Source organism: Dama dama, chromosome 32 (genome assembly GCF_033118175.1).
Source record: "Dama dama isolate Ldn47 chromosome 32, ASM3311817v1, whole genome shotgun sequence".
NCBI lineage: Eukaryota > Metazoa > Chordata > Mammalia > Artiodactyla > Cervidae > Dama > Dama dama.
Window position 1 is genome coordinate 43,356,328 of NC_083712.1, and position 16,875 is coordinate 43,373,202.

At 43.3% G+C, this 16,875-nt stretch overlaps 1 protein-coding gene across 2 annotated transcripts in view; it reads left to right on the forward strand.

Moving 5' to 3' along the window:
- HOOK3 (hook microtubule tethering protein 3) overlaps positions 1–16,875 on the forward strand; it is an 89,127-nt gene that overhangs the window by 62,171 nt on the left and 10,081 nt on the right. For both annotated transcript variants that reach the window (XM_061134923.1, XM_061134924.1), the window contains 6 exons: positions 4,084–4,171; positions 8,387–8,421; positions 10,440–10,522; positions 11,554–11,654; positions 12,811–12,915; positions 13,632–13,703. In XM_061134923.1, the coding sequence (XP_060990906.1) occupies positions 4,084–4,171; positions 8,387–8,421; positions 10,440–10,522; positions 11,554–11,654; positions 12,811–12,915; positions 13,632–13,703 (484 nt within the window). The remainder of the gene's footprint in view (positions 1–4,083; positions 4,172–8,386; positions 8,422–10,439; positions 10,523–11,553; positions 11,655–12,810; positions 12,916–13,631; positions 13,704–16,875) is intronic.

Below are 16,875 nucleotides of genomic sequence, written 5' to 3' on the forward strand. Positions count from 1 at the left end.
GGCAAAGTTAATTACTCAGAAATAAATAAAATCATTAAAAAGAAAAACCTAGAGGATAAAATCACGTCACCATTAATTGACAGTCTTTGGAGACACTTTTACTTCATCGTCATGATCAGATTAATCAGTTTGCCCTGTGTAGACAAGCTGATGTTTCAAAGAATCAGTTGGTGTAAGGAACATAGTGGGATCCCTCGTAACTGAATTGATAGAACTTTCTTTTTTTAATCTGTTAATTCTTGCTACTCTAGTTGGAAATCATCCATCTTATGAATAATTCAATTATTTTGAGAATTTAGTATCTGCAAATCTAATAAGCATATCACTTTCCTGCTTGTAAGTTTTCAGAGTATTGCAGTAGGCAGTCATTCCAACTACTTTTAAAAGCAATTCTTACTCTGGCAAGGATTACTTTTATATTTTGTTGTGACAATCTTCTGATTCTTTTCCTTTTTGGAAACGTTTCTTAGATCCCAAACATATGGTGTCTTCTCTTTCTCTTAGAGCTGTGATATTCTGTCATTTTTTGAGGGATTTGACATTTTTATAAATAGTTTCACAGTTGATGTGATACTGCAGATTCTTTGCTTATTATGCCTGATAGATTTGGCATTTTCCAGGTATGAGTCAGTCTTGAGAGTCAAAATTGTTATGACAGTTTTACGTACTCCACCTTTCTTCCTGTGACTTTAATTTTTAAACCTGCTGAGGGAGAGTCAGCAAACAGTGTATATCACAGGGTGAGGTATTAGAGCATAATTGAATATAAACATAAGAAGACATTTTCATAGCAACTCTTAGGAGCATAGAGTACTTTATTAAAAAAATACTTAGAAAAAGTGGGAAAAGAGAAGGGAGAGGAATAAGAACAGTGGAAAATAGATGGCAATCATGCAGAGCCCAGGTGAGAGCATCTTGAATTACCCCTCCATCCTCGGCCTCCTCTGTATCTTAGCATCTTAGTCAGGAGAGCCTTCTCCCGACACTGATTTCTTGTCAGTGAATCAACACCAACTACATCTTCTGTAACACTTTGCCATGTCTTTCACAGGCCTTACTACAGCTTTTGCCCTTTTCTCCTTAAAAACAGAAGGGCTAGCTGTCATTCGTATTAAGCACTTGTACGTACAGATGACTGGTTACCTCCCAAGTGCCTGTTATTTAGTTTATCAGATTGCAACACCAATAACTTACCTGTATATCATAGCCATCTGTGGGTTTTATGACCTGCCACAGTGATGATAATAATAATAGCAGCTAGCATTTATTAAGCCACTGTTTGTTCCAAACACTGTGCTGAGTGTTTTGAACATGTGGTCTTACTTTATTAAAGTTTTGCAGATGGAGAAATTTGGACTGAGACCCAGGCCACCTGACTCCAGAGCCTCTCATCTCATCAACCAGTTTATCTTCTGCCACATTTGTAAAACACTTCCTTTGACATCTTTCCTTCACTGGATGCTTTTCCTCTTAGGTGAATTATCATGTGTTGTCTGACTGAGTTTAGTAAGTACGTACATTACCTGGTCTCTACCTTAACCTCCTACTGGTTGACAGCCCTGGACCAGCATCAAGCAAGCAGAGTTTCAGTCTCACTGAGTCTTGGAGCTGTATGACCATAAATCCAGTTTGCTCACACCGTACCTCACCTTAGAAGGAGAGCTCAGCCTCCAAAGTCCTTTCCAGTTAGTTTTGCCAGTCAGTTGGCGTTTGTTAGAATCCGTGATCCCTGCTGACGCTCCAGCAGTATTAGGAGAGGCGCGAAGTGTCCACCATACAGCCACATCAGAATCTCTCTCACGCAAGGTCGGCTTCATAACTCATCACTGCTTTTGTCGGTGAACCTGTTCATATATATTTACATACGTTTGTTAGCTTCATACATGTGTGTACACGCTTGAGCCATACTTTAACCAGTATTTTAGATTGTGTGTTATGACATTTACAATGGCCTCCACTAGTAGTAATATTTGTTGACTAAATAAATTTCAAAAATCACTAGGATGGAAAGTTGAAATAGTCTTATAGTTTGATGTATTTTCTGTATTGCTTCCTGAGAAGATTAAAGAAAGTTACAGTCAGTAATGTACTTATGTACCTCTGTTCCCATATTGAATATGAATTTTCAGATAATTCTTTCACCGAGTGGAAAAACGATTCCTTCATGTGAAAAATTACCAATTATTATTATAGGTTTATTATATCTTTACTGTGAATCTCACTAAATTATAGCACCTGGAGGTTTCTAATAAGAATTTCTTGTTGAGTAAAAAGTTTCATGCTGAAATTCTTGGCTGTTTGGATTCTAAATAGTCATTGTCCTGTTTTGTCCTTAATGGGGGGCATCTGACTTTTCCTAAAGTGTTAATGACGAGAACCGCCAGCCCCGTGGGAGCATCCTGGACTTTTCTTCCTCCCCTCTTTACCGTGTTCACTGTTGATCACTTCCCCCTCCTCAGTTCTTCTCAGCTTCAGAAGCAGCCCTCGCTCATTCCTTCTGAGTCCCTGGTTCCTCTCCAGGGTGAGCCGTCCCTTCCGCCCTCTGCTTGGTGATCTGCTGGGGACCTTCCTGGTCTCTTGTGCACTGGGCCGCACTTTTGGCGGCCACTGTCATGCTCACAGCTCCAGTCATTGCCAGACAGCCCTCGGGTCTGTAGGGCCCGCTCCGCCCACCTGCTGGGTGCCAGTTGCAAGGGTCCAGCCATTGTAACAGGCATTTCCCATCACTTCATTTTCAACAAATACCGAGCAAGATTCTTCGTGCTCTGGCTCAGCCTGTCCTCCTGTGTTCCCTTTCTCAGGAAGTAGTTCTTGGTCGCAGAGAGTCAGATCCTCAGCTGTGTTTTGCTCCTTCTGTTCACTTGTGGTTTCTGTTCTTCTCCTGCTCGGACCCCTTCTGTTTCAGGGATGCGTGGTCATCACCGCGGTGGCCTCTGCCCGGTCTTCCTGCTTTCCTGCTGCTCTCTGCCTTCCAAAATGATCTCTTTGACTCGCCCGGCACCATGATCTTTCTGAAATACTGTCGGCTCCTTCAACATCACCCAAGACCCACTAGTCCCCCGACTCTTGCAGCCTAATGATCTAGAGAATTTGTGGAGACTGAGCTCCAGAGTCAGCATTTTTAAAGGCTGGTGGGCTATTCCCTTGCAACCAGATTTTAGACCCGATTATAGGAAATGACAACCCACCTCAGTATTCTTGCTTGAGAAATCCCATGGACAGAGGAGCCTGATAGGCTACAGTCCATGGGATCACAAAGACTCAATCACAGCTGAGCGATTGAGCATAGGATAAATGAAAACACACTTGAATTTCACACACGGTGGCCCAGCCTCTCCTCTGGTTTCATCTCCAGGCTTCCTTCCCCTCATCATGTAATCACAGCGTAGAATTCAGCCATATCATTCCTGAACTCATCATACCTGCTCCCTTTCTGTGCCCTGTGGACGTGCTGAATTCTCGGTCCTGAATCCCCTTTCCACCATTAACCACACAAGCATTTTATTTGTTGTTCTGGTCTCAGTTCAGGTGAAGCCTGACTCCTCCACACTCTGAGGTGTGGTCCTCGCTTCTCTGAGCAGTTATCACTCCTCTCTGTACTTCTGTGTGCTGTGTTGAAGTATTTATCTTGTGTATTATTTGTTTACATTTTGCCTCCCCAAGTGCAGGTTTTTTGTTTTTGTGTTTTGGCTGCTCCCAGAGACTTGCCCGATCGTAGTTCCCTGACCAGGGACTGAACCCAGGTCCCTGGGAGTGAAAGTGCTGAATCCTAACCACCGGACCACCAGGGACATCCCACGAGGATCTTTCACCACTACACTGAGCAGTCATTTGAATAAATGTATGCTGAAGTGAATTTCAAACGAATATATGTGCATCAGTATACCAGCTCAACACAACGTGTCTATCAAAAACACTGCATTGGATGTCATCATCGAAATTTCAAGCTATACAAAAAATAAAGACAAAAGTGAATTGATATGACTGTAATATGAGACTTTGTTTTGCTCATTATATGAAAACCTAAGGCAAAAGGTGTAAGTTCAGTCAGAACTTGGAACTTAATGTATGTTTGATTTCTAGGCTGGTGAATCAGAGACTCCTGGAAGTACAGTCGCAAGTGGAAGAGCTACAAAAATCTTTACAAGATCAAGGCTCAAAGGCAGAAGATGTAAGTCTTATTTTATACAGTAATGGTCCAACAGTTTCATAATGTTTAGAAAAGCTATAACATTTTTTTTATGGTCTCTATCAAAATAACTCTGATTATATTGGTTATAGAAAAGAAACAATATTTTCCTTTTACTGATAGTCCTTATGAAAAGACCAGACTTTATTGTTTCACTCAGATTCACCCTGCTAGGAATTAGAATTTCATTTGTCGTTTTTAGCTAAGGAATTAGGCTTTTGTGTTCCACACATGCTCAACTCAGTTTTCAGAGTATTGATTTTCCTTCTGGTCAAAAAAAAAAAAAAAAGTGCTGATAGAATCTTAGCATGTTCAAGTAGCAATGTTTGATATAAAATTTGGCTTTAAGAAAATAATGCCCTTCCTAGAATCCTACCCCCTCTGGGTTTATGAGTCCCTCTTTCTACCCCTGCCCTTGGCCACACACACACACACACGCTCAGATAGAAGCTCGTTGACCTTTTTTCCCTCTGCCCCTCTGTCACAGCCCTGCCTGCTCGGCGGGCGCTCACCTAGGATACAGCAAGAATGAGGAGGCAGAAACAGCTCCTCCTTCACCTCCCCCTGCTCCCCGCACATCAAGGTGCTTACATGGCAAGTAGCGGGCCGTCTAACAAAGGCGTGCAGCAGTCACGTTTTGCAAATCCTGTACATTTAATGAGCTGTGTGCAATAGAGCAGAGTGCTCAAAACTAACCTGAAGAGGGGATAAAAAACTGAATGTTCGTGAGCAATCTCTGCTTCCGTCAGGTGGTGATTTTTTTTTCCCATTGCCAGTGCAATCCGCTGACTTTTGAGTATAAACCTGTTTGGTTGTTCTCATTGTTGGAGTCATTCTGGGCACTCAGCATCAAAACTGTAGACCCATCCAGTTTCATCCAGCCTTAGTAACCTAAGAGGGTATTGCTTAAGGCCTACGAAAGCTCATCCATGACCTGATGATTTCTTGGGTTTCTTAAGCGCGCACCGTCTGGGTTACGCTGGCCACATGCTCTCTGAGGTCACAGGTTGCAGCTTATCCTCTACTGTGTAGTCCTTCTTAGCTCCCCACGTGGATTCCCAGTTCCCCAGATTCTCACCAACGTTTAGACTACCTCATTCCCTTATTAAAATGGGACTAGTTTACTTTTTACACATGCCTTTATCCAGAACACTAAATGACAAGCAGAGCCAGAATTTGTGTGTGAATATACCAGTAAACCTCACCAAGAGGGTCTTAGAGGTGAACCGAAGTGACATTTCTTAGTTCAGTGGAACCACTAGGTCCCTTAAACTGAGGTAAATGTAGACTTGGTTTTGGTCTTGGAAACTCTGAGGAGACTTCCTGTTGGTCTGTTACGGCAGAGAGGAGAAGAATGTGTGGGTCATAGGAAGTAAATATAACAAAACATCGGTATCTGCTCAACCTCAGTGTTAGAACAATAACCGCTATACTTGTTTCTCTAATATTAAAACACACAGAAAGAGATTTATTCTACAAAAATTAATTTTACATGGCCTGATTAGGTATCACTGTGGGAATGAAATCTAATTAAATATGCTGCGTGTCACTACTTCAAGAGACATTTCAGAAATGAGTTGCCAACCCTGAAAGTACTGTTAGCATAAATGACCCGGTTTATTTGACTGTTCAGGTGCTAATGAGATAATTTGCTGTAAATTTCGGAAATTCCTCTCAGAGCTGTCTACTCTGTAAAGATTCAGATAGAAGCTTTCCTCACTCTGACGATAGGCTGGAGGAGAATGTGGTCCATGCCCTTCGGGTTCTTCCCCAGCAGATGTTTCATGCTTTTGTATTCTGTCTCTCACTCAACCTACAGTGTTGCCTCTACAAACATGTAATGCATAGAACCACCTGCCAAGTGGGATGGGTCCTCTCTGAAGAACAGCACAATTTCCGCCCATTTCTGTTATCAAAAGCACAGTCGTGTGACCTTAAGGCAGAGTAGCATGGTTTGCACATTTTTATTATTATTTTTATGTCATTTATTTTTAGCGTGGAAGCAGAAAAGCATTGGTTCTATCCAGGCATATGGATAATTTGAGCTAGCCACAGTGTATAAAACTCCAGAGAACAAGACAGGATGAGATCATAGAAGAAAGAAAAATGTACATTTTTTTGAACAAAATGCATATCTTTTACTTCCGTTCATGAATTACTAAATCGTTCCTTCTGTTGGCTGCTGTGTATGCTTCATACTAATATGTCTTCTCTGTCTCTTGGCATGGTTTCTGCTCAAGGCTATTGTAAGTATGGCTTCCTATTCATTTCTATATATTGAGCAGTGTTTTGATGTATGCATTATCTGCCATCATAGTTGATGTTGTTGAAATTTTAAATTACGGGGCTTTTATGCAAAATGAAGATAACCAATATTACCTATAGGTTTGTGCCCTTTACAATTCAGATACTTAAAGGATATCAAAAAGCTAACAAGTCAGACTAAAAGGCACTCAGTTCCTTTCTCTCCCCACCGTGCTCCCACCCCAGTGTTGTAATTGGTTTGTCTTTATAAAGTGTTTTGACACGACCTTGCTGCCACGGTCTGGCTGCCTCCTGCCACGCTTTATGAGAGAACCAGTCTTCAGCTGGAGAGGCATGCGGCCCGGCCCAGGAGTCAGGAGCATGAAGGCCGTGCATAGACTCTGGGTCTGCAGGCCTGGGCTCTAGTGTGGGCTCTGCCTCTGGAGACGCCCGGGCGTGCCCCCAGCCTCACCTTCCTCGTCCCCAGGAGGGGTTGGTGGCACCCGCCGTGGTGAGGTTGCCACGAGTCAGCGCACACGACAAGCTTAAGTGCTGTGCCTGGCCTGGTAACCGCTCATTAAATCATCATCTTACTTGCTGCATACTATCTCAGAATAAACACCGACAATGAATTTTGCTTAGAGCCTAATCAAAACATAAATGCACAATGAAAGCGAAGATGTTTTTTGAAAGTGTGTTCGTTTCACCCTCGGCACTGGAGAAGGGACAGCAGTAATCAAAAGCCAGCAGGATTGGCGTCTTTCTCTCTGCCTGGGGGACGCAGTGGTGGAGAGCACTGTGGCCCAGTCCCCTGGCTGCAGTTGACAGGCTCAGCAGAGCAGGCATGTCAGTAGTCCGGGGCTGGGTCAGAGTGGGCTGGAGCAAGTGATTACAGCCATCATTATCGAGTCGGGGCTGAAACTGGAAGGGCCTGGTGTGAGGGGTGGGTCCCCCCATGCGGCTCTGCACTGAGTGGACAGTCTGTTTTCTAAGTCTGTATTACTTGAATCCGGCCAAGTTAATTGTGTAACCATGTATCTCAACATGGACTGCTTCATAAAATTCATTCATAATATGTACCCTGCTAGTGCTGAGTTTGATCCTGAAACCTGGCGGTCCTGTATGGAATGCCATTATTCTTTGCTTATTCTTTGCGTACATTCTGACCCCCTGCATCTCAGGAGACTTTTTTTAATACCCAGTCAAAGCTGCATTCCCCAGCATGTTAAATGCTGTGGCTAACTTATCTTTCATTTTCCCACTCCATCATATTAGTTATTTCCAGCCTGTGCTTATCAGAAATCTCAGATTAAGTCACTCATTGTTTATAGATGTTGATCTCATGACACAGGGAAAACAACACAGTGGACAAAAAGTATCTTGTGTATTATTTGTCACTCAGTTGTGTCCGACTCTGTGACCCCATGGACTACCAGGATCCTCTGTCCATGGGATGTTCCCAGGCCAGAATGCTGGAATACGTTGCCATTTCCTCCTCCAGGGGATCTTCCCAACCCAGGAATCAAACCTGGTTCTCCCGCTTTGCAGGCAGATTCTTTACTTTCTGAGCCACCAGGGAAGCCCAGAAAGTGTCTTAGGGCAAGTCTGTTGCTATTATTAGACTTTACCTGCCTATTGTGTCCAGGAACATTAGGTCTGTACCTGAAGGACTTTTTTCTTCTTTTCCCTGGCTATAAGTAGAGAATTCAGATAGGCAGTTTTGGGGTTTTTTATACTGATTGCTATCACTTTTGAGCTGTTGTTTCCCTTATCAGAGAGAAACAAACTTGGGTACATCATGTATTTTCAGACTTTGACCAGAGAACTTACTGAGGGCTTGCTCAGAGTTACTTGCTACCCTGAACAAGTGCTCTTCATTTTTTTTTAAAAAAAGTAATTAATGTATTCGTTAAAATGTCAAGTAATAAATTATTTTCTATTTTCTGTTTTCAGTCAGTTCTTCTAAAAAAGAAGCTTGAAGAGCATCTGTGAGTATAAAAACTGTTGAGGCTTTTTGTTGCATTGTCCAGAGAAGCAGAAATATTTTATGTTGGTGATTACAGAGCATCTAGGCAGGGGCCCGGGTGGCCCTCAAGGTAGAGACGATCATGAGACACGTTAATAGTGACTGGTTTTCATGGAAGACAGTTTTTCCACGGACAGGGAGAGGGGGAGATGGTTTCGGGATGATTCAAGCACGTGACATTTATTAATGCCCCTGCTGAACTGATGGGAGGCGGAGCTCAGGTGTGACTGTGAGCAGCGGGGAGCGGCCGTAAATACAGTGAGACTTCCTCGCTGGCTGCTCACCTCCTGCTCTGCCACCTGGTTCCTGACCGGCCACGGACAGGTGCCAGCCTGTGGCCCAGGGGTTGTGGGCCTCCTGGTCTAAAGGGTCGTCTCCACCCAAGGCCCTTGAATCAGACCAGTTGCTGCATTAGAACTGTGTTCTCACGTGAGCTTCCAGAGTTTTCTGTCTTCACAGTAGTATTTATGGTCCCAGGTAGGACTGCGTGACCCTCCAGATCAGGAGGCAGAAATGTTTCCTGTAAGAACCTTGCTCAGGTTCTGCAGACCATGGTCTGTGCCACAGCCACTTAGCTGTGGATCGAAGGCAGCCGTGGATAGTGTGAGTGTAAAACCAGTGCCGTGACTGTGTCCCCAAAGCTTTCTACGCTGAAGCCGGCCTCTGGCTGAATTTGGCCCCCCGGACTGCACTCTCCCAGCTCTAGAGCCTGTGGCCTAGAACCTTCCTTTTTATATAAATGTTTTAAAGTATCATTAAGCTTGTCACAGTAGCAGCTTTTCAAAGACTTCCTTGCATTGCAAGCATACCCGAACACGAGTTTTTAATCTAGAAGATTCCATTTTAAAATAGGACATTTGTTTTCTCATGAAGAAGTGTTTGTCCCTCTTTATCGGAGGTTGACGATGTTAGGCATGTTTTGTGATTTCTCTCACACCTAATATCAACTTTGGTCCTTCTATCTGTTATACCCTGGCCGAACTCTGTCCTTACAGACATTGAGTGTGGGTGGCCATGGGTTGCCAGCCTGGTGGAGTGTTCCATTGGTGGGCTGTGGTGAACCAGACACCCTGGGTACCTCAGAGCTCACGTGACATGTCCTGCAGGGATTGGAAAGAATTCTCCGGTCCGGCAGCTCGCTGCATGCTGTCCAGATTCTTCTTTAATGTGGCAGAAGTGAGTGCTCCGGGCCACTGACAGTTGGTAGCAAGTATAACCCTGGGCAGGTGCTTAAACTTCTAGAACAGCACCTGTCACTCCCAGCCACTGGGGGTTACCTGCAGTGAGAATTTCATGCTGAAGTCTGTCCTTTTGTCATTTCCCACCCCTTTGTTGCAGAAAATAGAATGCCTATTGTTTCATAAAACTACTATCTGACCATGGTTCTGTGTTCAGTCATTTACGTGGTAAAAATCTTCCTCAAAAACACCTGATTAGTGAAGAGGAGGCCTGTATTAGTTCCCCATGGCTCCCGTGACAGATTAGCAGAAGCTGCAAGGCTAAAAACAAGTCTTGACAGTAGTAGTTCCCAGGTAGGACTCTCTGACCCTCTGGGTCAGGAGTCAGAAACGTTTTCTATAAGGAACAAGAAAGCAGTGGCTTTAGGTTTTACAAACCATAGTCTGTGTCACAACCACTTAATTCTGATTTGAGAGCAGCCGCAGACAGTATGTAAACCAAGCCTCTGTGTCCTAAAAGCTTTCTACACAGACACGGGCCACGGGCTGAATTTGGCCCCCTGGGCTGAAGGTTTATATCAAAGAATGACTTCTATCTCAGACTCTGAGATTTTTGTCTCTCTTTTTTAGTCGTTTAGAAAATATTAATATGTTTATGTTGGTTAAGTCTTTTCATCTTTGTTTCATAGCATCTGTGTGCTATATGCTAGTGTATCCTAAGAATAAAGAACTTAGATCTTTCATTTCAAGTGAAGAAAATGCAAAACAGTAGTAGGTGACACAGTTGTATATTTTTGTACAGAGAGAAGCTGCATGAAGCCAATAATGAGCTGCAGAAGAAGAGGGCCATCATTGAAGATCTTGAGCCAAGATTTAACAACAGCTGTGAGTTTTTCCTGATTATCAGAGTTTTCACTTGGTTAGGCATGCATTACCCTCATGATAATGAGTTTAGGTAAAATTTTGTTCTTTTAGAAATAGGCCCTATTATATTTTCTAGCAATTAAGGAATGTGCCCTGTTCACAGAGAGCACAGAAAGAGTATGTGTGTGTGTGTGTGATCATCGATACAACAGTTCTTAGATTTCTAATTCCGTTGTGGTTTTTCCTTAACTATGAATGCTAATGAATATTTTATGAAGTTATTTTTATAGTGCAGTTGCAGTCTGTCAGTTTTGTTAATATTTGCACATGTAGGTAACTTGACCATCGATTCTTTTGTGCGGAGGTGGGAGCAATACAGATTTTTACTTTTTTCATGTTGTGAAATATACATAACATAAAAAATGACCATTTTAACCACTTTTAAGTATACAGTTAAGTGACATGTTAAGTACATTTGCAATGTCATACAGCCACTGTCTATCTCCCGAACTTTTTCATCTTCCCAAACTGAAACTCTCTACTAATTAAACACCCACTCCACGCCTCCTGTCTTCCCAGCCCCTGGTCACCTCCATCCTGCTTTCAGTCCCTTGCATTTGACTCTTGTATACAATGGGTATAAGTGGAATCATACAGTATTTGTCCCTGTTTGTCTGGCTTATTTCACTTCGCATAATGGCTTTCATTTTCACTTCATTTCATGTTGAAGCGTGTATCAGGATTGAAGCTGAATAATATTCAACTATTTGTATACATAGACCACATTTTGTTATCCCTTTAGCCTTCAGTGAATGCTTTTTATAATTTGTGTACTTCCATAGTGTAGTTTTTATTTCTAAGAAAAGCTTTCTGTTAAAAAAAAAAAAAAGATTGTGAATTTTTAAAAATAAAATTATATATAAGAATAGACCAAACAATCTCTCAAAGCTGTTAACTATTTACTATTTTGTCAGTTGAAATATTTTTAAAGTTGTATGGTCTTTAAAAAAAAAAATTTTTTTTTTTTTTTTTTTTTACTGTCTCATCAATAGCCTTAAAAATTGAAGAATTACAAGAAGCTTTACGGAAGAAAGAAGAGGAAATGAAGCAAATGGAAGAACGATATAAAAAATACCTAGAGAAAGCCAAAAGTGTAAGTGTGAGTCTGCGAGTCTCACTGCTTTCCGATCGTGGTTCACTGACGTCTCGTGATTCTCATGATACACGCCTGAACCATGACCTCTCAGGCCACGAGGAGATGGACCGAAACGGTGCCCCACCCCCGGGCTACTTCCTCGTTATCAAGAGGAAAGCACCTTTCCATGTAGGAGAGGAGGGGCAGTCCTCACCTCGCCTAATAGTTCAAGTTAGCTGCGTGAGCAACTTCCCTGGTGGTCCAGTAGTTAAGACTCCACACTTCCAAGGCCCGGGGGCATGGGTTCGATCCCTGGTCAGGGAACTAAGATCCCACGTGCCGCACTGTGTGACCGAAACAGAAGATTAGCCGCATGCCCTAGGAGAACCGACCTCTGCCTCCCGAAGAGCCTCAGCTGTGGTCAGCCTGAATCTAAACTGGCTTCCAGGCCTAGCTGGCAGTTCCCAGGGAGAATGAGGTTATTGGAACCGGTTAAATAAATTACCTTTAGAAAGTCATCGGATAAATCCAGATTTTGGGGTGAAAATCCATGTTATGAAAAGTAGAAATAGACATTGGAGTGGAGGGGGAGCCCGAGAAGTCTGTGTTAAAGGAAACGCGGTCTCTCTGTTCTGCTCTTACAAGTTTTCTGTAGACTTGATCATTTTTCTGCAGGCTTGATTGGTTTTGACAGTAAACTGATGGGCCAAAAAGACCCTTCCCGGAAGCCCACAGGTGTCCCAGCGAGACTTGTGTCCCCCGCCCGAGTCTAAACCCCAGCCTGTGGCAGAGGAGACTTTCACAGTGACAGGCGTATAGACGTGGAGACCCATGGCCGGCTCACACATCTGGTCAGAGGCAGAGGCCTCTGAATCAGTTCAGAAGAACAGAAAAGGGAAGCCTGCCGTCAGTCGTGTCTACTGTACTGTGATTGATGAATTTTAAGCCAGAATTACTTCTTATAATGGACTCTTTCACTTAATTTTAAACTTTTCTGTAATTAAAGGTTGTAACAATGGAACATCATTTCATACATTCAAATTTTAAAGTATCCTCGTGAGATAGCTTTGGACTCTCATAAGGTTTATCCTTTTTTTTTTAAATAACTGCTGCCGTAGATGTCACACACTGTAGGTTTGAGACTTAAACTTCTTTCTTTTATTACTTTTTGCAGGTTATCCGTACTTTAGATCCTAAACAAAATCAAGGAGCAGCACCAGAAATACAAGCTCTTAAAAATCAGCTCCAGGAACGGGACCGGCAATTCCATTCATTGGAGGTAGTTTACTATATAATATGATAAGACATTTGATTTTTTTATTTTTGATTCTAGAAGCTTTGCCATGTCCAGTCTCCACATCTACAGAGCACAGTTACCAAAATCTGTGGATGCATAAGTCCCTTGTAGACAGTAGTGAATGTGGTTATTTGCATACAGTCTCTGCACATCATCCATGTTCTCTAAACCATCTCCAGATCAGTTATGCAGGGTCTTCGCTGGTTGCTCAGGCGGTAACGAATCTGCCTGCAATGTAATACCTAATGCAGTGTAAGTGCTATGGATTTTTTTGTTTGTCTGTTTTTTCCTATTTTGGAATATATGGCTTTGTGTTTGTTTTTGTCATTGTTTAGTCGCTAAGTGTGTCCAACTCTTTGTGACCCCTGACCTCGTGGATTCTAGCCCACCAGGCTCCTCTGTCCATGGAATCTCTCATGCAAGAATACTGGAGTGGGTTGCCGTTTCCTTCTCCAGGGGATCTTCCCAACCGAGGGATGGAACCTGTGTCTCTTGCATTAGCAGGGGATTCTTAACCACAGCCACCTGGAAAGCCCTGCGTTTACTGTTTTGGGTCTGGAGTTGGTTGACTCTGTGGATGTGGAACCTGTGGATATAGAGGGCCAACTGTACAGTTGTGCCCGTGAATTTAGATGGGCATGAATTAGATTTTTATTACTGTTGAATGTTTTTCATGCTTACATGTGTTTGCTTTTTAGAAAGAATATGAGAAAACAAAGAGTCAAAGAGAGATGGAAGAGAAATATATTGTCAGTGCCTGGTACAACATGGTAAGAAAATAACACGTCAAAACACTTTGCAAAGTTCAATGAATATGTGCCGGGACCAGCCGGCAAAGAGAACAAGTCCCGACCGCAACCACACGGAAGCCTGAGGAAAAAAAGCTGAAAGTAAAGGATGGGGTCGAGAGGGCTGAATGCTCTTTAGGCAAGTCAGCGAGTTTATTGAGTAAAACAGCTACCTTTATACTAGTACAAGCAGAAAACATAATTCATAAAAAATGCCATCTGGTGTCTGTCACATCAATACAATTCTTTGTTTCAAGTGATTGCAGAAGCTTACATCTTGTTTTTGGCATTCCCAAAATAAACTACTAAGTGAAGGTCACTACTATGTTTTTCTCAAAGAAAAACAAAGGAGACCCGGCAAATGTTTTACTACTTTATCATGGGGTGGCGGGACAGGGAATGGCCTCTTTCAAGGCCTTTCCCAGGGCCTTTTTGGGCCTTGAACAGGCTGGCTCCCCGCAAATATGTATTATTTGTTATACTGCCTTTAGTGTAAAAGTCATTCTGCCGAATGAATCTGAAAGTAACTGCCATCCTAACGCACACTGACAGAACCCTAATGCTGATCTTAGGGCCGAACAGCAGATACGAGAAGCCACCATAAACGGGGTCAGAACACTGGGCACTAGGATGGGAAAATTCCTGTCTCTCAGAACCATCTGTCCTTGGGCGTAGTGACTTCGGTCATATCTAAACACAGGTGGAGTAGGCTTTGTTTTGTGGGACCATTTCAGTGCCTTTGCGGGAGTGGTTCTTGCAACGAAGATAGTTTAATTGTCTCACAGGGTTTGGTAAACGTTCAGGGTGGGACCCTGAACAAATGCAGTTTTTGAAATTGAATTTTCCAGTACACCAAAAATGTACGTATTGCAGGGCAAAATAAATGCTCACCAGCATTTTGACTTTCAGTAAGATTTTTCCAGATACCGAGAGCTATGGATTTTGAAGAATGCTGTACTTTTTTTCAATTTTTTTTTTCCTAGACCTTTTCATCTTCTCTTTAATAACTTTGTTTATTTATTTCCTTGTGGGCTGCGTTGGGCCTTGGTTGCTGTGTGGGCTTTTCTCTAGCCGCAGTGCGGGGGGCGCGGGTTACTCTGTAGTGGGGTGTGCAGGCTTCTCACTGCAGCGGCGTCTCTTGTTGCAGAGCACAGACTCGGGCCCGTGGCTCAGCAGTGGTGGCACACGGGCTGAGTTGCCCCGCAGCGTGTGGGGTCCCCGGACCAGGGCTCGAGCCCATGTCTCCTGCATTGACAGGTGGAGTCTTTGCCGCCGAACCACCCAGGGAAGCCCTTATTTTTCCTCTTTGTTCTTCTTCCCAACACGACCACTTTTGCCTTTTCAGGATGTGAGTTTAGTTGCCTGCGACAGATTCCTTTCCCCGTACCCATTTGACCCTGTAGTTGTGTCCGTGACACAATACCATTTTACAATTATAATTGTAAATCATGGCATTTTACAGCTACAGTTGGTACTGTGTCTTAAAGGTTAGTGTCCCAGGCCTGCTAATAGTGTGATTTGAGCTTTTGTCAGAAATTCACACAGTTTTACGGCATGTCCACATTTACATTTATTTGCCTTGGTTAAAGCTACATATTTAAGATTTTATCACAATTTTAAAAAAGAAAAGAGGAAATCTTACTGGATTTATGGTATCACTACTGTTAGTATAGATTGATTGAAAATAAAATGTAAAAAATAAGAAAAAACTGTATTTAAGGGAGGTCTCTGGGAACTGGTCCTGACGTCACCCCTACTGGTTCCTCTTTGTCCTCCTTCAGGGTGAGTGTAGCAACCTTGGATCGCTGACCCTCAGTCCATATTAGTGATTTCATATAGTATGATTTCATGAAATCATACTAGTGATTTCATGACTTCACATATTATGTTTCTTATGGAACCAGGCTGATTTACTCTGCGACGTGATATTTAAAGAAGAATCCTATTGATAGTTTTCAACTCTGCAGAGAGTGAAGGAATAACTCCCAGTAGGATCTCACAAGTTATGTTCAGATAAGATAGCTGGAAAAGCTTCATAGGGCTTCACTGGTGGCTCAGAGGTAAAGAATCCACCTGCCACTGCGGGAGATGTGGATTCAACCCTGGGCCGGTAAGATCCCCTGGAGAAGGAAATGGCAACCCGCTCTAGTATTCATGCCTAGAGAATTCCATGGACAGAGGAGCCTGGTGGGCTACAGTCCATGGAGTCACAAAGAGTCGGATATAACTAAGTGATTAAAGCAACAAACAGCAGAAGCGTCATATATACATTCAGAAAGTTCTGTATCTCAGACAACTGAAATGGAAGTGAAGGTGATGAGTAGCTTAGTACCTGGTGAAAGGTATTAAGTGTCTCAGAGAATGGCCTTGTGATGGATCCTGAGATCTTAAACGTGTGTCAAGAAGTTGAATAAGTTGCTTTGATAATGAAAGTTTAAAAAAAAAAAAAGTATATTTTAAATATAATTGTTAATATATGTAGGCAAATCAGTAGGTTAAATATTACCAATAGATACTTGTCCATTTTCTTCAGATCCTTAAATGGTTTCGTTTCAAACTGAGTGAAAAACACATCCTGGCTTTTCTCACTGGGAAAATGGAGGATGTTGGGTCTGCCTAAAACGCTGAGCCCTGACCCCTGTTTCCATGGAGCTGACCAGTGATGGGAGGTGTATCTTGTCTTCTGTGCTGGTTGCCCAGCTCCTCTGAGTGTCTCTCTGCCTCTCCTCCTGGCCCTGGTCCTTCCGCCTCCTTGTTGCCAGCATCCACCTGCTCCCATCGTCTTGTCTGCAGACACCGGCGGGAGGAGCCAGCCGCCCTCAGCTCCTCCCGTTTCTCTGGCCAGCCTTCTCTCTAGCTCATTCAATGAGCACTGAGGCCATCTTTCCCCATCTGCTCAGAGTGCTCACTGTTGGCTCCTCCCAGGTTAGAGAGGGCCGCAGGCTGCCTCCCCGCTGTTCGGAGGTCGTGGACCCGCGGGTGGGCTCCTCTCTGTCCTCAGGAAAGACCCCTGCGCTAAGTGGGCCCTCTGCTGGGGGCCTCCAGGAGCTCCCCTTAACTTGAGAACACAAGTCTGCCTGGGAAGAAGAGCAGCGCGGTGGTATGTATTACACCTGGTGTGACTCTCCGCCTTCAGAAGGAACAAGTGCTGTGT